Genomic DNA, 21,140 nt, shown 5'->3' on the forward strand with positions numbered 1-21,140 from the left:
AATATTGGAAAAAATGTCATCTCCAGAGCCAAGCCCCTTTTGTCATTAACTGGAAAGCCACACAGAATTATTCCTTAATATAGTCCATTTCCACAGAAGTAAGCTGAAAGTGTATGGGTGACAGAGAAATGCTTCAATTCGTAGGTAATTATGAATGAATCTATGTTTACTAAAGTAGGTCTTCAAATGCAGTGACTATTTTTATATTTATATATGTATATTTATGTATCAAATAATAAATACATACTCTATTTTATAGAATAATTGGATTTTAGTGAAGATATTGTAGTTAGAGAAAAAATTTTGGTGTGAGACAGCACTGGGTCTGAATAAAGCCTTCAAGAATTACTGGTTTTCCAGTTTTGAGTCTTATTTCTTAGAACATGAGTTTCTGTTAGCGTACAACAGGAGATAAAAATATATATTGTAAAATTACTGTAATATCTGCAAAGCTACTAGAATACAGTAGACACTTAGAAATTAGTAGCTGTTTTCTTTTTATTGTTGGCTTATTTTGTAATGAATATTGAAGTTCTATTATGAACAGAAGATTGCAGGAAGATATTGTGGGAGGGACACAAAGAAACAAAATAAGATCTCTGTCTGAAGTAGCTTGTCACAGTTTAGATGTCATTTAGATGGGGAGGCAGATACATTCACACATCAGACAAATCTGAAACAATCCATAGAACACACAGAACAATGCAAAACCTGGATGGGGCAGAAATGTAGTGCTGGAATAATCTTTATGTCACAAAGATGGAAAGTCTATATCATCATTGCCCTCCCTCCCCATCTCTACTTAGAGATAGATGCAAGAGAATACTTTTATGTTATTCAAAGACTTAAGTTTTAAAGAATAATTTTAGGTTTACAATAAAATTGAAAGGGAAGTAGAGAGATTTCCCATATGCCCCTGCCCTCACACATGCATAGCCTTCCCCATCATTAATATTACTTACCAGAGAAGTACATTTTTACCAAGGACAAACTTGCATTGATGTATACTAATTGCCCTCCAAAAGTCTGTAGTCTTGGTACATTCTGTGGGTTTGGACAAATGTAATGTGCCATATATCCATAATTATACTATTAGAGTATTTTCACTGCCCTAAATATCTTTGATCTTCTGCCTGTCCATCTCTCCCCACACTGATCTTTTTATTTTCTCCATAGTTTTGCCTTTTCTAAAGTTGGAATCGTATCGTATGTGGCTTTTTCAGACTGGCTTCTTTCATTCAGCAATATGCATTTAATGTTCCAATAGAATACTTTTAATAAGCTCAAAGATGTTCTTGAGAACCATTATCAGTGAGTAGTGTGTCCAACTACAAAAAATAAGACTGTGCTTGGGGCACCTGGGTGGCTCAGTCGGTTAAGCATCTGACTCTTGATTTTGGCTCAGGTCATGATCCTGGTGTCGTGGGGTTGAGCCCTGTATTGGGCTCTGTGCTAAGCATGTAGCCTGCTTGAGATTCTCTCTTTTTCTCTCTCTCTGCACCTCTCTCCCGCTGTGCTGTCTCTAAAAATAAATAAAATGAAAAAAAATTAAAAAAACAAGACTGTGCTTGTAATTATCATTAATTGCTTCAATTCTATATTAAGTTCTCACTATTATTTCCAGTGGGCCCCCAATCTCTAAAATTCTATCTTTAAGCTGGCTCCTTCTACAGGAAGTACTGTATTCAGTCATTAGCATAATTAGAGGAGCTCACAGTTGATCACTCTACACTGGTTGAGTGCTGCCATTCCCATTTCCCCGACCCATGGCAGATATTACTAATTGATTGTGGCCTTCTTTCTCACTGAATGCAGCCTCATAAACCTCCTTATCTCATCTTGGTGTTTCAAGCAGTTACAACCAAATCGATTTGACTTGACACCTGAGATAATGACACCTGTTTGTCATTCTGACCTAAGCATTTCTGGATTTAAGAATGCCACACTCACTATCTTAGCTGAAGGCAGATTTACCTAACTCAGTAAATGTATATTTAGGAAATTTGACCTACTAACTATATAATTCTGCCCCTTTTTTACTTTTGGTTTCATTATATGCTAGAATTCCATGAGATCAACTCTAAAAACATGGTGGAATGCAATGGTTTACAAACTTCAGTGTGCATCACAAGCAGTTGAAAACTTATGAAGGCACATTGCTGGGTCCCACCCTAAGGATTTCTGATTCAGTAGGTAGCAGTCTTTAAAAACAGGTCCAGAATACACTTTGGGAAATAACCCCAAGTGATGCTGGTGGTGCCAATTATGGAATGACACACTTGGAGAAGAGTAGTATAATGAAAAGAACAAAGAATAATTGACAGAAAAGCCTCAGGGGCATCATTGTTAGTGCTCTGACTTTGAGTAAATTTCTTTTTTTTTTTTTTAAAAAAAAGGTTTTTTAAATGTTTATTTATTTTTGACACAGAGAGAGAGACGGATAGACAGCATGAGCTGGAAAGGGGCAGAGAGAGGGAGGCACAGAATCCGGAGCAGGCTTCAAGCTCTGAGCTGTCAGCACAGAGCCCGACACAGGGCTCAAACTCATGAACTGTGAGATCATGACCTGAGCCAAAGTTGGGCGCTTAACCGACTGAGCCACCCAGGTGCCCCTGAGTAAATTTCTTAAGCTATCCAAGATTCAAATTTTTCTCTATGAAATTTTCTGTATATAAAAACCTACATCATGGAATTATTTTAAGCATTACATGAGATAATATCTCAAGCATTTAGTACAAATAATCCCTCAACAAATGTTTATTCCCTTTATGTGTGTTTTTGTACTTTGTAATGGAAAAAAAAACCCAACCAACCAATTAGATCTAGCCTTATTCTGGTTACTAGAGGGAAATAGAGACAGTGATATATTGTTCTTGGTCTTTCTTCCAAGAAATGTTACATATACTAATCAACAGAAACTAAGTTCGTGTTATTCTTACTATGTTTGCGCTTTGCTTTGAAAATCTTGCCGTAGGCCTTCAGGAGGAAGTTTTACTTTATTTAAATTTGGGAAAGTGGACAAAAGGTAACCTAGCAGGGAACTGTGCACAAAAGCTGAGGAGCCACACTGAGGTTGGAATTTCCCTCCTTACAGGGAATACTTAAAGATGAATATGATAATGTCTATAACACTTTTTAAATCCTACCAGGGAGTATACTATCCAAATGTATGTACCTACCAGATTGCATTGCACATGCAATGCTGTTTAAATTTTAAATTGTACTTTGCTAATTTACATGAATTACCTTGCAAAATACTAGGTATGAACATTAGCATCTTATAGGCGAGGAACTGGGAAACAGAAGGCTTAAATGAATTGCCCTATGATGATGAAGAAGCTGACTTATGTTAGATCTCAAGACACAGACTCCTGATAAATAATTCATTCTCTTAGGTCATTCTCCTACTTGATTGCTCTTCAATTTACCAGAAGTTTAATTTGTTTCCACATAAGTATTTTCATATACAGATTTTTTTATGGATTGCTGTATTTTTGTGCTTAGTAATCTTAATGAAAAAACACCAAGAGTACTGTTTAGGAAATGTAATGTTATCTATGGCAAAATAGTTCTTAATTATAATGCAGCATTTCTGGACAATATAAATGATAGCTTAGAATTGAAAGGAGAATTACTATGCTTACCAAAAATCTCCTTGGAAAAAAGCTCAGTGTTTTGAATACTGAGTTATTTAGAATTTTATACAGATTTAAGGGTCTCTCACCTTGGCATCTCATTCCTTTATAAACTTCTGGATTTTTTTATTTATTTTTATTTTTTTTTATTTTTTTTTTTTCAACGTTTATTTATTTTTGGGACAGAGAGAGACAGAGCATGGACGGGGGAGGGGCAGAGAGAGAGGGAGACACAGAATCGGAAACCAGGCTCCAGGCTCTGAGCCATCAGCCCAGAGCCCGACGCGGGGCTCGAACTCACGGACCGCGAGATCGTGACCTGGCTGAAGTCGGACGCTTAACCGACTGCGCCACCCAGGCGCCCCATACTTCTGGATTTTTTTAAAGTTTGTTTATTTTGAGAGACAGAGAGAGGCAGAGAGAGGCAAAGAGAAGGAGAAAGTGAATCCCAGTCTCACAAACAATGTGATCGTGACCTGAGCCAAGATCTAGAGTTGGATGCTTAACTGACTGAGCCACCCATGTGCCCAACATCTGGATTTTTAATAGGTATCCATCAAAGTCCCATTAACCATTATGCCTTTAGTAAATATTTTGGTCGTCTAACTCAGTTGAATTTGAAACATTTTGCTACTTTTTATCATCATCATCATCATCATCATCATCTTCCTCCAATGTTTATTGAGCTGTGACAAACTTGAATATCAAGTTCAAAGAACATTTCTATTACTTTACCAAAATAAAACTCCTTATTGGAACCATGCTCCAGAAAAGAAGTGATTCACATCCTGGGTCTTTCTACCTAGCGGACATGTAAAGCTACTTGGACAGTTACCATCCCCCAAATTGCTTGCTTCTCATTTTGAAGTGAAAAGAAAGCCCTCTCGGCATATAGTATTCAATACAGATTGCCTTCCTGCCTTTGGCCGAGCTCCTGTGTCTCCTGTGAATGGTGCCTCTGTACACAGTGTTACCATTGTGCTGTCTGAAAGAACGAATCCTGCTGGGCGGTGGTGCAGTAACTCCACTGGGAAGGTCGCAAGTTCACTTCTGCTTTGCCTTCTGTCTAGCAAGAAGTGTTTGGGCTAAGCAATAGATAATTGAGATATTTCTCTGAATATGGAAGGTTAGACTTTCATTGGTGCCCCAGCAGTGGTAGGACTCAAAGGCCGTTAATAGTGGAGAATTCAAGACAAGTCTCATCCTTGCCTTTGGTCGGTCATTCTGCACATGTCTTTCAGCATCTCTTTTCAGGGCTGTAAGACTGAATTGGCTTAAGGACCTGGATGAGGTGACTGACAAGGGGACAGATGGAAATTGATGACAGCACCGATAAATGCTCTTACTGTTTAATTAAGTGGCCTTTATTTATTAAGCAGACATGTATTAAACACCTACGACATACAAGACACTGTTTTAGGTGTTGGTGTCATGTGGTAAATAAAACTGAAGGTCTCTGTCCTCATGGGACTTTCGTTCTAGTGGTAGGGACAGACAACCAACAACGTCAGAGAGCAATGGAAGATGTCAGAACAAAGCAGCCAGGGAGAGGGAGGATGAGGGTACTGTGTTATGGAGGCTGAGTAGGAAAAGCCTCTCTGAGGAGAAGATGTATGAGCGTATGTCTGAGGAGATATGGAGGGAACCATAGAAAGATCTAGAGCAGAGGCTTTTCAGGCAGAGGTAGAAGCAAATAGCTCCTGAGGTGAGTGTGCTTAGCCATGTAATGGGCCATTTATTTGAAACAGGAATGGTTTGTTCATAAGGATTGTAGGCACCTATATAAAATACATTTGAAAATATTATATTAAGAAAAGGAGCCATCACCATTTTAAAGATGTATATATAATGAAGGCAGGAAATAATATTTTCTGTCATAAATCTTGACAGATTTATGGCTCCAGTGGAGCCATCACAGGATTAAAACAATGTACTTCATACATAATGTACTGTAACTGGTTTTTTAACAACTGAAAATGTACAGAAAATGCTATTTTGACCGTCTATCTTTAGTCTTCAGCTGTTGCCGTCACGATTCAGAAATTTGGATCTCTGCCTTAAGAGGCACATTGCCTTAGCTGTAAAAAATAATCCAATGGAATCTACAGCCATAACCATAGGCTGTGATTTTAGAGTATAAGTCACCTGCTACAAAGGGGGAAGGGTGTTCCTTTTCTTTTTATTTGAATCTCATTTATGGTCTCAATATGCTTCACTTTGAATTTATATTTTTCTGAAGATGAAATTTTCTTTGGCTTCTATGTACGGCAAGCAGTGTCCATGAATTTTAGTGGCTACTGTAACCCAAACTGTGTCCGGAAATCCAGAAAACTGAACCAAGAAGTGCTGTTAGCACAGATTGGAAAATGGAATGAAAGAGTCCCTACATTTTACTTTGGGGGCTGGTGTGAAGTGGCATCTTAGAGTATCTGTTAAAAGTGGACCTGCATTCCAAAGAAGAGAAAAATTTAAAGAGATTAAACAAAAGTGGTATCATTAAGAATTTGATCTCTCACTTCTAAAATTTCTAAATTGCCAAAATAAAATTAAAATATTGGTTGTAGCTAATGTAGCACAAATGAAATAGCTTAAAATCCAAACCCAGAACTTGAAACTCAGTATGGATTTCATAGTAAAACATTGTTCATAGTCATGAAATCCAAGAGAATGAAGCTGTTAACCCTGGAGTCCCAAAAGGTTAAGTTTCAGGATTGTCTACTAGAAGCTGAAACAGGTTATAAATAGAATCATAGGAGAATATTTCTGTCTTTAATACTTATCAGAAACAAAAGGAGGTAAATAAGAAAAATTCTAGTTTTTAACAGCATGTGAAAGTCAAATAAATTCTAATTTTGAGTGGCAAATGAATGAACAAGCCAAGGCCCATCCAGCCAATATTTTTCCTTTCAAAATTGACTTAAAACTAATAAGAACACATTCAGACAAAACTATTTTAAAAATAGCTCATTAGTGAAGTTAGCCTAGGGGAAACTAATAATTTTTATTGCATATTCAAATGATTTTCTATTGTCTTGAAATACGACGTTTTTAGAGAAGCAGTTCTAGTTTCAGGATACAACATAATTAAAGTTAATAGGTTTTTATACAGTGGATTTTTTTATATTTAGGGAATATCCATGTGTTTCCTTCTCATTTTCCTTTTGCAATGCAGTATAACAGATAAGAGCAGGAGTTCTGAAGTCAGTGACTTTGGGTTCAAATCCTTACTAACTGGATGATGTTGGGTAATTCATCTCACCTTTTTGTAATTCAGTTTGTGTATCTGTAAAGGGTAGAATATACTTCAAAGGGCTATTATGAGTTTTATAAGTAATGATAATATGTGCAAAGATGTTTAGTACATAGTAAATTCTCAATAAATATCAGTTGTTTTATCTTACCCCCCAAGTTGCTCTTTCTTTCTCCTTCTGCCTTTCACTCCCTCAAGAGATGCCTGTAAAACATCCTTCCTTAACAACCCTCAGAAGGAACCAAGTTTGCCAACACCTTGGTTTTGTACTTCTAGCCTCCAAAACTGTGAGGCAGTGAATTTATGTTTAACCATCCAGTCTGTGGTCCTTCCTTACAGCAGCCCTATCAGATTAATACAGGTTTTGGTACCAGGAAATGGGGTGCTATTGTAACAAACACTTAAAAATGTGGAAGTGGCTTTGGAATTGAGTTGTGGGTGAGGACTGGAAGAGTTGTAGGTAGGGATTAGATTGCTTTGAGGATACTTGGTAAAAATGTGAATGTTAATGGAGCCTCTGTTGAGGTCTCAGGTGGAAATGAAGAACACATTAGTGGACCCTGGAGGAAAGGTGATCCTTGTTATAAAGTGACAAAGAACTTGGCTGAATTGTGTTCTAGTTTTTTGTGGGTAGAAAGTAGAAATTGTAAATGACACACTTGGACTTAGATTTCTTTTTTTTTTTTTTTTTTTTTTTTTTTTCAACGTTTATTTATTTTTGGGACAGAGAGAGACAGAGCATGAACGGGGGAGGGCCAGAGAGAGAGGGAGACACAGAATCGGAAACAGGCTCCAGGCTCCGAGCCATCAGCCCAGAGCCCGACGCGGGGCTCGAACTCACGGACCGCGAGATCGTGACCTGGCTGAAGTCGGACGCTTAACCGACTGCGCCACCCAGGTGCCCCTGGACTTAGATTTCTAAACAAAGTGTTGAAGGCACGGCTTGGTTTCTCCTTTCTGCTTATAGTAAAATACAAGAGGAGAAAGATAAATTAAAGGAGGAATTGTTAAGTAAAAAGGAACCAGGACTTGAAGACTTGGACAATTCTCAGCCTATTCATATTGAAACAACCAAACAAACAAAAACAAAAAAAAAAAAAAAAACAAGAAAGGAAAAAAAATGTGTTCTAGAGAGAACATCAAGGGCTTGCTGGACAACCAACCATGTTACTCATGGATCCAATGAATCACTTAGCAAAAGTCAGGAATAGAGATGTGGTTATCTGGGAAAGAACTGGGGTGGACTCTCTTGTCTGATGGCTGAGACCCCTGTGAATTGCATGGGAGACCGCCCCCCCCCCCAGCTTTTTGAAAAAATCTGTAATAACAGAAACACTGCCAGTTGGAATTGAAGGGAGACAAAGGTGGAGTGAATAAGATGAAGGAAGGCTATCAGACTTCTGAGATTCCACAGGTAGGAAATGGGCTGATAGATGTATCCAGTTGCAAACATGTGTAATCCTTCAAGAAAAGTGAAGAACAACCTTAAACGCAATTCAGAGGCCAGTGGCTACTACTGGCACTATAAGCCCAGAAGGCATAAGCCCAGGAAAGTGGGACCATTTCCATGTTGGTGTCAGAAGGAGGCCTCTTCTTTAGTTTCAGAAGGTGAACCACTTCCTCAGTCCTGGAGGGCAGGGCCCCTATTGCTCAGGGCTGAGGGCCCAGAGGACCAGGCACTGAGCCAAAGAAGATCATTTTCAAGTTTCAAATTCTAATGGAATTTGTCCTAGTAAGTTTCAGACTAACTTGAGACCCATGACCCTTTCTTCCATTCAATTTATCCCTTTTGGAATGGAAATGTCTATCTTGTACCTGTTCTACCTCTGTTGTTTTCTGGTTTCATAGTTTCACAGATGGAGAGGAACTTTGTCCCATGATGAATCTTGCCCTCAGTTTCACCCATAACTGACTTGGATGATTTAAATGAGGTTTGGACTCAGAGTTGATGTTTGAATGATAAGAAATTTTGGGTACAATTAAAATGTATTTTGCATGTGAAAAGGACATAAATTTTGAGCAGTTAGAAGGTAGAATGTTATGGTTGAATTGGGGCCCTCCTATATTAATATGTTGAAGTCCTAACCCCCATAACTTTAGAATATGACCTTATTTGGAGATAGGGTCTTTACAGAAGTAATCAAGTTAAAATGAGGTCATTAAAATGGACCTAATCCAATAGGATTGGTGTTCTTATAAAAGGGGAAGAAAAGTGGACACAGTCAGGCATAGAGGGAAGATGATGTGATGAGATATAGGGAGAAGATGGCCATCTATGAGCCAAGGAGAATGGCCTAGAACAGATCCTTCTTTCACAACCCTCAGAAGGAGTCAGCTCTGCTGACAGCTTGCTTGGGACTTCTGATTGCCCGTACTGTGATATAATAAGTATCTGTTGTTTAATCCCCCTGATCTGTGGTATTTGTTATGGCAGTTACAGCAAACCAGTACACTCTCTCCCATTACTAGTATGTATGTCAGTGGTTCAGCCTAATTATTACAAAAAACTATCTAATCTGTGTTTGATAAAGGGTACTTGAAAGAGCTGTAGTTATTTAAGATATAAAAGTATTAGAGGATAGATCTTTGAAAGTCTATCATGTGACTTACTCATTGTAATCCCAGGTCCCAGAACTAGAACCAATTGGAGGACATTATTGGGAGTCAGACTTTGGTGAACCAAAGGAAGAAAAACCACTTACCATTTACTTTAAAAACTGGACAAGGGTGCCTGGGTAGCTCAGTTGGTTAAGTGGCCAACTTTGGCTCAGGTCATGATCTCATGGTTCATGAGTTCAAGCCCTGCATCGGGCTCTGTGCTGACAGCTCAGAACCTGGAATCTGCTTCAGATTCTGTGTCTCCCTCTCTCTCTGCCCCTCCCCTACTCATGCTCTCTCTCTCAAAAATAAAAAGCATTAAAAAATCAATTTAAAAAAAATGACAGAAATCCCCTATGTCCCAGTTAGAATTCAGAGAAATGAAGCAAGAGGTTCTGTTTGTTGTTTGTTTGTTTGCATTGGTTGGTATGTGTCACTGGATGGGCATCTACATTCCTTTGGTATTTAAAAAAATCATAAGTTGAACTATGAGCAAGGAATAGGGACTAACAGGATATACTATGGAAAAAAAACTATGGAAACTCTGGACAAAGAATGTCTCCATATTTATCTTGTATGACAGCCTGGATGAGGATAATCTATGAAATGGAGAGGAACCCAAATACTGAGGAAAATAGAAGAAAACCTGGTTTTGATCTCCTTTCAAAGGAGAGCAAGTGAATAAGGAGGCAGATAAGTTTAGAATTATGATTAGAATTGACTTGTGATAATTGTACCATTAGACTATAAGTAGCATATAATTACCATGAGGATGGATGGGAATCTCACTTACTCATTGCAGTTTTCCTTAGACTAGCACAGTGCCTGACTCATAGTTGACACTGAACTAATACCAGTAATTAAGTGCATACTGTTGATTCATATTCTTGGGTTTTTACACATTCACTTATTATGCACAAAGCATTTTGCATATTGTGTGCAAGAGTTTGGGATAAAGTAGTTAATACATAAACAATTTGAATATTTATGAATTTTTTAGTTTTGACTTCACACAAAATTTAGTGTCAAATAAATACATTTTAATTTAAAAAACACCCATAGAGTAGTTCATTCAATTATAATGTCTTACTTTTCAGAAAGTGTTATATACAATATCCTGATTTTTTGAAATAAAAATATTAACCACTCAATAAAGAAAATATATTATGATTTTTACTCTCTAAGAGCATAGAGTTTTTTGTAAGGTGTGTACATGTAAGAAAGCAGTTATAAGACTGATGCTGAAACTTTTTCAGATAATACATCATCATACCAATGAAGACTTATTATGTATGTACAGAATAAAGATTTGCTAAATGCAAAATAAACATAAGTTAATTGAAAGTGATTGAAAAATTTGTCAAGTCACAGATAAAATAAACATTACATAAAGCTTTTAGAATTATGATTTTGTGTTGAATAACAAATATCAAAACTTCAAGCAATAATACAGGCTTACCAAAGATAATAGGAAATCAAATTTTTGGCACATAGTACCTACTCAATAAGTATATCTTTAAAAAAAAAATTTAAGTTTATTTATTTATTTTGAGAGAAAGAGAGAATAAACAGGAGAGGGGCAGAGAGAGGGAGAAAGAGGATCTCGGTGACAGAACAGAGCCCAGTGTGAGGCTCAAACTCACAAACCGTGAGATCATGACCTGAACCAAAGTCAGACGCTTAACCAATTGAGCCACCCAGGCACCCCAGTAAGTATATCTTTGAGGCATGTGTGAATTAGTATAGAAAGAAATAAGGAAGAAGGAGTGAAAAGATGAGATTTCTTTCAGAAGTATTCATGATGCCACAGTGGAAAAAGGAAACTTGTTTGGGAAAATGGTCAGGATAAGAGAGATTGAAAGTCACCTAGAATCCATTTCTAGAAGGGCTTCTTTTTAACTAGCCACAAAATGCATCAAATCTTCTGCTGTTCCTCAGTGATAGCACGCCTGCCCTCAGTAGTGGGATTGAGGACTAATTACAACAAGAGTGAGTTTTAGGAAGTCACTCTGATGGCCCATATGTAAGTTCCACAGATGTAAAGGAATGGCTAAGGCAAGAATGGAAACATTAAAGGCTTCAAGAAGAGTGTTAATAATGTAAAAGTGTTATAAACTGTAAAACCAATTTGAAACTTTCAGATTTTGTAACTGATACTATTCTATTAAAGGTTCTGTTTCCAGGTAAGATGGGAGTCATCATGCTCCATTCTGTTTCTACCTCTAAATATAGCTTTAAGTCCTGGACAGAATGCATAGATCAGCTGTTTGAGAACTCTGAAAAGTAAACATTAGTGGAAAGATTGGGGAAGAAGTCTCAATTGTTAGAAAAGAAAGAATCTAAATTGAAAATGGGTGAGAATCCTGAACAGACACTGTACGTAAGAAGCTACTGATGGCAGATAAGCACATGGAAACACGATCAACATTAGCCAATAGGGAACTGTAGACCAAGCAGTATGAGATACATACTACACATTTATTAGGAGGGCTGAAATACACAAAAGACAAAGTGATGACAAGTCTGTGGAGCAACAGGGAACTCTCACATAGTGCTGATAGAAATGCAAAATGATTTCGACCATTCTGGAAAACAATTTGACCTTTTGTTATAAAGATGAACATACACTTAGCATATGGCCCAGCAATGCCAATCCTTGGTACTTACCTTAGAGGAATGACCTATATATATTTACAGAGAAACCTGTGCATGATGTTTATTACATTTCTATTCATAATTGTCTTGAACTAGAAGTGGCCCAGATGTTCCTTCAGGGGTGAATGGATAAAAAAGAAACTGTTGTACATCCATACAACAGAAAACTATATGGCAATAAAATGGAATGAACTGTTAATAAATGTAACATTGTCTAAATGTCAAAGACATTGCACTGAGTGAAAGAAGCTAGTCTCAAGATGTGAAGTACTTTGTGATCCCATATCTATAAGATTACTGAAAACACAAAATTACAGTGATGGAGGATAGATTAGGGATCACCACGAATCAGGAGTGGAAAGAAGATGTGACTATAAAGGCACAGCACAAGAGAGTTTTTGGGTTGATAGAACTGTTCTCTATCCTGATTATGGTAGAGTTACATGAATCCAGACATGCATTATATTTCATAGAACACCATCTCCAAAAAGGTCAATCTTATTGTATGATAAATTTAAAAAGAAAACAAGAGAGACAAAAAGTAACCAAGGGAGCTTTATAAAAATATACATTCTATTTAAAAGTCTTTGCTACAGAGTTTGGCATGCATGCATAAAAAATGTCTCCACTCTTGGATTTTACATATGCTAATATTGCAGTGCTTCAATGCTATGAAATATTTATAGGAAATTAAATTTGAGTTACCTCTTAATAATAGAACTTCACATGCAGTCTTGATAGATAAAATTCCATTTTCTTCATTATAAATCAAAATCATTATCATTATTAATGTTACTGAATTTTAAAAAATTTCTAATATGAACAGATTTTGAATTAACAGAATATGTTGTGAATAAACAAACTTGAAATTAAATGAGCCAATCATGATGATCTAATTCACTATTTTGAAAGAATTTTCCATGTTCATATGTACTCAGTACCCTTTTTAGACTCATCCTGTTATATCACTAATTTAGGAAAATATTGTTTCTGTTAAATCCTTGCAAATATATATGTAAGCATGAAATGGATCCCTGAATATTAGTCTCTTTTTAAGAGCAATGGAGTGAATTTGACTTAGTTTTCATGTCTGCTATACACTTTCTATGATCTCTGTGGTATCATAGTTAATTGGTCTTACACAGATAATTCTTTACATTTAAAATTTTTAGCTGTAGATTAATACCATACCGTTTTAAAGCATATTTTACAGAAGACTGCTGACAGAGTAGAAATAATAAAAATATACAAGATCATTTAGAGAAAGAGGTTTTCCTAAACATGCCTTTGTTTTAAACATATATGTCCCTAATATCCTATTCATTTGAAATCACCCTTTTAGGTAATTTGCTGACAGGTTAGTATTATCTTTGGGAACTGGAATACCTTCATTTAATGCAGATTTTAAAACACCTACCATGGGAATAGTTTCTCTCCTTGCATTTAGGTATCTGACTCATCTTTGCTAATATATCTTGATGTTAACAATGACCTACGAAACAAAGCGAGGAGCTTCCTTAGTGTTTTTGCCTATGCAGTCTGCCTTCACAGGATGTGCTTTGTGAAAGAAGCACCTAATTACTCTGCCCAACCCAGAAAGCACCATGAGGAGAGGGCCTACAAGTCTGTCCTGCCTGTATACCACCTAATGAAAAGGCAGTGTAACACACGGCTGTTCTGCTTTTGCACTGCAGTAAGAATGTGAACGCTAATAATAGTAATAATGATAATTGTAATAATTTTTTTAAAGAATGAAGAAATGCTACTTAAAGTGGGAAACACAGCCAAACTGCTATGATTTAAGCAGCTCATTCTGGAAACCTTCGTAAGCTCAAGAAGTTAGGATATTGCCTGTACTAGCTGTCAAAACAGTAAGAATAATCTGATCATGACAGGAGGGCATGATTTGGGGCACCATATTCATTTTCTATTCATAGTTTCGATCAACAAATATTAATCAGAGCAATGTCAGACTGTGGACATAAAGAAATGAGCAAAATGGTTTATGTCCTTGGAGTGCTCATAGGTTACTCCAGGAGACAGACAATAATATGTACTACCGTATCCTCTGAGACATTCTGAAGATGAACCCAGTGCTGGTGGCAGGCAGATGGGATGAAATGGCGGACTCTGCCTGTGGAAGCTGAGAAGGATTTCAGTGAAGAGTTTTCATGTGAATTTACCCTTAATGGATGAGACAGTATTCTTGGCAAAGAAAGTAGAGACATTGAACACGTTTAGGCTGGGAAAATGACATAAAATAATACACAAAATTGTGGAAGGGTTATGGCTTAATACCACTATAGCTCTTGCTCTCCTTTGAGAGAGGTCATTTATCCCAGTTTTGCCTGCTACCCCCCTCCCTTGTCTTCTTCTGCACCGAGGAGATCATTCATCTATTCATCAAACAGATATTTATTTAAATATCTACTACATAGCCAGTACTGTTCCAGGGTTACACTAGTGAACAAAACAAAGCTCTTGCTTTCGTGAAACATAAATTCTAGGGGGAGCAAATAATGATGAACAAGTAAATAAGAAATATATACTATATTATATGCTGACAGATAGATGAAGGAAAGTGATGCAGAATGGGAGAGATTGCAGTTTTAAACAGGATGATGAGGGAAGACTTACTTCATCAAGAAAGTGTTATTTGGGCAAACCCTAGAAGGAGATAAGGGAACAAATCATGCAGATATCCTGGGGAAGAGGAAACTTCCACAACAGGTTCAGTGAATGGAAATGAGGCCAGTGAAGCTGGAGCAGAGAGAGCCAGCGGGAATGCATAAGAACATGAAATCAGAGAGGTACTGAGATGAGCATGGGGACACTTAGGGTCTTCTAGGCCATTGTGTGGACCTTCGCTTTGACTGAGTGTAATGAGGAGTCATTGGAGGGCTTTTCTTTCTTGAATGGGACCATCTATATGAACCATGTGATACCATGCTCAAGTAACGAGGGTATAAGCTTCCCTCTCTAGGATTTAGGTGACATTGGAGGTGGTACAGGTTAAAGCTGATCTTTTGGGAGCACTATTTCAGTAATGTTGAGGAAGTAAATAGTGTCATATGGATAAAAGTGAAGCATTCATATCATCTTATAAAGATAACATGCTAGGGGCGCCTGGGTGGCACAGTCGGTTAAGCGTCCGACTTCAGCCAGGTCACGATCTCACGGTCCGTGAGTTCGAGCCCCGCGTCAGGCTCTGGGCTGATGGCTCAGAGCCTGGAGCCTGTTTCCGATTCTGTGTCTCCCTCTCTCTCTGCCCCTCCCCCGTTCATGCTCTGTCTCTCTCTGTCCCAAAAATAAATAAAATGTTGAAAAAAAATTAAAAAGATAACATGCTAGATGATTTCAGACTCAAGGACATTTAGTACTTTAGTGACAAGACGAGACTACTGTGGGAGCTTGCATTCCCTCTTCTGTCTCATTAGGTTCCTCTGTTATAAAAAGTGTGGTGTAGGGTCAACTCCTTAAAAAGTATGCAATTTTGTGTCTTGATGATCTCATCTGAAAATGAGCAAAATAATGTGCATTCAGTCTAGAAATGTTTATTGGGTATCAATTCTGTACCAGACTCTTCCATATTCTAGAAATGAACAAGGCTCAGCTCAGCCCTTAAGTACCTCAGAGGTTAATACCATCAGGAAGTCCAACAGAGATCTCAATACTACCTGTTTGATAAATTTATAATGAGGAAACATTGAAATAATTTATTGAAATGCTTACAACAATGTCTGATACCACAGGTGCGCAATAAATGTAAGCTACTTCCCTATCATCCCTTAATTCTTAAAGAATGGTCAGTTAACTGTTCCTCTTTTAGATGGCCAGACAAGTATTTCCATTCAACTGAATGGCATATTTTCCTCAGCCATGTTGGAATAAGCCTAGTTCTATTTCTTCAAATAGAGAAATTTCTGAAATGGAGAAATTGGGAGAAATTACCATCTGTGGTGAGTAGGGCATTCTGTTGAAAGAGGCTCCTGGTGTTTCTTGGTGTTCTGTATTCACGTCTTACCTTGTCTGGCTGAAAGAAGAGCTTGTCCATATTTAATTGAGTAGAGCCTCATGGCTGTGCTCAATTGTATGTTGTTTTAGAAAAAGAGCACTGGGTAATAATCTAGAGATATAATCAACAGCAATTTAACTCTGTTAATATTGATGGTCTTAAATCTATTCCTCTTCATAAAGAAACTTCCAGATACGTTCTGTCTTCTCAAATATCCAGCTTTGTATTCATGGTAAATGTTTAGCCATATTTGTTTTGTTTTGTTTTCAACATTGTTATACATAATGTTACTGCATAGAACCTGGTTTTATGCCTTTAAAATACTTTAGTTTTATAATAGCAGTTAGTTAAAAATTGGTCACTCAGGTCAGAGAAAATTTATTCCAGGTAAACTTTTAAAGTCTGAAAGGTGTTGGATACGAAAAGAAGGTAGTTATTTTCATTTAAAATAATTTGATTACCAAGTATAACTTTTAAAATACATTTTAACAATGTTATAATACTTGTACTACAAGTTTATAATTTTGTTTGGTTGTAATTAATTTGCTTTCCATTTTAATTTGATAAAAACTCAAAGTATTGTTTATTTGTCCATAATATTTATAAATAATACATATAATACATTATTATTTTTGACTGTATAACTCTATTCAGATCCTTTAATGATATTTTATTATGATAGATTCTTGATTCATATCACTGTAACAGTATGTGGATACTAGGAATTTCATTATTTCAAATTGAGGCATAGCTCTAATTGGAATTCTCAAGTAATTCCCAAGGGCAACTATCTGTACGCTAATAAATTGACTCAGAATTACTCATCTCTCTTTTTGGAGTGCCAAGGGTTAGCTAAGCATGGCATGTAGATAGGAAGGTTTTGACTTTGGCTCCTTCCTAGCCTCTTAGAAGGGCACATAACTGTTTGCTTTATTCTTGTTTTTTTCCTCCAGTTCTTTTGACTGTCTCTCTCAGAACAGTATATTCTTTGCTAAAATATAGCAAGGTGTTATCTGCTTTTACTATGCTTTTGTGTACTTTTTCTTAGATAACACCTCCCGTTTCCTACTTTCTAGATTCATCTTTGACTTCAATGTTTAACACGGTGTTGAGATTTTCTTTGGCATTTTGACTCTAGAAACAAACTTTCATGAATTTACCTGTAGATATACATTTCCTTTCCTCTAGGGTAACTAATTCAGACTTTAAAATAGTCTCGTTATCTTTTAAGTTTTGTATCTCAATTAACTGTCTTTAGTATTACTAAATGTTATCTAGAGTAGGTAGAGTTAACAGACTTTATCTTTGAGAATTTTATTTCTTAGGATGATTCTCAAAATTTCTTTAACTGGGACATTGGCTTGTCATAGTAGGCAAAATGAAGAGTAATGTGAAATGTCACATAATGTCACATAAATTGCCGATAAGAATTGGAAAATAATTACAGTTGCATCATTATGTTGCTTTAGGTAAGCATATGTCAACATTTCCTTATCTGAACCCCAGTTTACCTACAGCTAAATCTAAGTTAAGAAATTTACCATAATTTAGGAGAAAAAAAATTCCCTGAAATGCTTACTATATTTTGGCAACCTTAAAAAGTGATTATGAGAAAGACCTTGGTAACTTCAAAGTGCTTTTTTTTTTTTTTTTTTTTTGCAAATGAAACACTCTGAATATTGGCAGGATCACATATTCTCATGTTTCAGTTTTAAATCACATTATTGTTGGAGGAAAGTCCTAGCTTTGTTTTCATAATGTGGTAAATAATAGGTACCAGTGAGCATATTTCCTCACATGATATTAAGACATACTCAAATATATAAAGAAGATGTATGAGGACCTGGCTGGACAAAATGACTCTTTTGACTTCTTAGTTTCATACAGTTAAAGAGTGTCAACTGGGAATCAGAAAGCTTGGGTTTTATTTTTAGCTCTAATGTCAACTATCAGTGTGACTTGGGACAAGTTACTGAAGTTTTCTGGGACTGTTTCTCTGTCTTTGAAATGAGACTCTGAATAAGGTGATCACTGAGATTTTTTCCAACTCTGAAATTCCCTAACTTTGCTTTTGTTCATGATGTATTTTTAGGGTGTTACTGCAATATCAATATCTTTCCAAGATAGTACCTGTAAACTAGGAGTTTAAGTCCTTTCTATTAGGTTTGACCCACTTCCCCCGAAGGCTGGCATGGGGTTTATTTTTCCCTAGGTCATCATCTGCTCTTTTTCAGTCCTTTAGGTATTCAGTCAGAGTATATGACGTATATGAATGGTTTTTTAAAGGTGGAAGTCCTCACACCTTAGAGGAAAACTATTCTCCTTTATTCACTGAAGTCTTCCTGTGAATCATTCCTTAACTGTCACTCTCACTGACTAGCCTTAGTTTTGCTTTGTCAAATTTTTATGAGCTCAGGCTGGCCCTGGTGGCAGTCATGGCTGGTACAGACTTTTCATAACATCTGTACACTTCAAGCACCACCATATTCTTTTCCCTTCCATGTGCCTTTTAAAGTATCAAACCTGCTTTCCAGTGTATTTCTAAATGAAATTTCAGGTTACAATGATCTGCTTTGGTACTTGAGACACTTGTTTGGATTCCCCTGTCCATATATCTCATTTGTATGCCCTTGTGAACAAAGCGCACACACACACACACACACACACACACACACACATGCAATGCTTGACTTTGGACTCTGCACTTTTCCCAGCAGCTTTCATTCTTCCCTGTTGTTACCTCCCTTTCTGTTCTGTGAAGTTTTGGCTTTCAGAAGTGACTTTGCATCTAACTAACAGAGTGGCTGCTGTGGCTAGCCCTTGAACAAAGAGCTTAAACAGAAGAATGAGGGTAATGTTTATTGGAATAAAGATTAGCCTTTAAATTCCTCAGGGGAATGAACCAAATCCAATGTTTTCCTGTGAGCTGACATTTTTTATATAGATGCTGTTTTGGATCTTCTGGAGAAGGGAAGGGGGAAAAAAACTTCAGCAAATCAGCTTTTTCATTCAGAAATGGAATTTGGGGGGCTGTTTTAGCAAGGCTTTTGACAGTCCCTGATTTAATGTTTTCACTGTGATGAGAACAGTAGCTGTACAAATCTGATGAAAATCTGAGCGATGGAGGGTGTTGTTGAGGGGGAAACAGAGTGCGATTATTTAAATAATCCTAGGCCAATAAGCATCTGGTAGGTGGAGTTAGTGTTGTGTGCATTATAGGGCAAGATAATTCTGAATGAAGACTTGAAACATCACATGTGCTGGACAGGCTCTAGTTCTGCTTTTTGTGCAAACAAAACAAGTGACAAGGTTTTGCCGACTATCCATTAGTGAGTGCAGCTCCTTTGATAAGATTAAAAAATACATGTAAAGGATTTATCAGAAGCCCTTATGAATATTTCATGAGTTGATATATTCAGCTGAATGAATTCAGTGAGTGTCAGTGTGTCGCTGGCAGACAAGCCTCATCCACAAGGAGGCTACTGACATAGGAAGCACTTTGGCGCATTTTCAGAGGCGAAGCCAGGCTGATAAAGCTCCTTGTGACAGCCTGAGTTACCATTCTTCGAGTATGCTGCTCTTGCTCTAAGCAGCTCAAACACTGGAGCCGCAGCTTCCGAAATTAAACTGGAAAACAGTTTGCAGACTCATCAGCCTCCTAACCTGCAGCTGTGTCTCTGCTATGTTTGAGGTTTTTGTTTTGGGTGGTGAAAGCCAGCACTCCATATAAGACATGACAGCAAGAGAGTCTTCAAAAGAACTTACTGCTTCCGAATCTGAGGTTTGCATAAAGACTTTCAAGGAGCAAATGCACTTAGAACTGGAGCTTCCAAGATTACCGGGAAACAGACCTACATCTCCTAAAATTTCTCCACGCAGTTCACCAAGGAACTCACCATGCTTTTTCAGAAAGTTGCTGGTGAATAAAAGCATCCGGCAACGTCGGCGTTTTACTGTGGCTCATACCTGGTAAGACGGGACTTGGAGGTGTCTGTGGTGCTTTTCAGTAGCGGCAGTGATTCAGAAATGTAGAAAACGAACATTTGAATTTTGTTCATAATGCATACCACAAGTGTGAAACGAATGGAGAGCGGGTCTGCTGAAGAATACATAGTGCACTGTATATTAAATTATCATTGTGCTGCCAAGCTGTTTCCAGATAAAATAAGCCTTTAACTGTAGGGAGTCTTTAAAGTTACTGCTCACCAAAGTATACCTAGCCGATTCTAGGTAAATTAAATACTGAAGGAGTTTTTAACATTCAGTGTTTTGTTTAATCTCTGTTGAGGCGATAGCTGACTTCTTTCGGTGTGTTTGGTGGCTGTTGTTGATATGTTTTAATTGCGTATTTTTGGTACGAGACAAATGGTTGAATTTTAGTTCTGATTTATTTCTTACAGCAATGTGTAATATAAAGTCAAACTTAATTATTGCATTGCCATGTATGTTGTGTAGAAACTAGTGCGATTTTGATTTATTGGCTTAAAGAAAAGGAGAACTAAATTCCCACTTCTGAAATTACATGGTTAATTAGTCTTATTTAGATTCAAATTGCTATTATCTTGAAGAGCCTCTTGTAAAAAAAGTAGTAACTTCAGAATTATAGGCAATAATAAATAAATCCCCAGTTTACTTAGGAATGCCAAGTAACTACATTCAAGAACTTTCTGTAAAAATTGCACTGAGTCTGCCACCTTTAATGTATGTGTTGCATACAATGGGGTAGCTTCCTTAAACCAGTATGATAATGAAATGTTAAAAAGGCACAATAGAAATTAAATAAACTTTAAGCATCAAAACTGGGGCATTTCTGATTTCTCTAGAGGACGTATTTTCTTTCAGATTAAGAGACCCTTCAAAATTGGGTATCTGGATAGGGACCATAGCAATTTAATAGGGACCATAGCAATAAAGGGAGCTGGTACCTCTTAAAGGCAATTCTAACACAGTGATTGTGTGACTGCATATTAGGTTGCCAACCAACATT

At 37.1% G+C, this 21,140-nt stretch overlaps 1 protein-coding gene across 2 annotated transcripts in view; it reads left to right on the forward strand.

The window, feature by feature from the left end:
- Nucleotides 1-21,140, forward strand: part of PDE4B (phosphodiesterase 4B) — a 441,857-nt gene that overhangs the window by 54,580 nt on the left and 366,137 nt on the right. The window contains exon 1 of one of the 2 annotated variants that reach the window (XM_030327257.1): nucleotides 19,872-20,122. The exons of the other annotated variant lie outside the window; for it this stretch is intronic. Coding sequence (XP_030183117.1) covers nucleotides 19,887-20,122 — 236 coding nt within the window. The 5' untranslated portion in view covers nucleotides 19,872-19,886. Of the gene's footprint in view, nucleotides 1-19,871; nucleotides 20,123-21,140 lie in introns of those variants that run through there. 2 annotated transcript variants of the gene reach the window in all.

Source organism: Lynx canadensis, chromosome C1 (assembly GCF_007474595.2).
Source record: "Lynx canadensis isolate LIC74 chromosome C1, mLynCan4.pri.v2, whole genome shotgun sequence".
NCBI lineage: Eukaryota > Metazoa > Chordata > Mammalia > Carnivora > Felidae > Lynx > Lynx canadensis.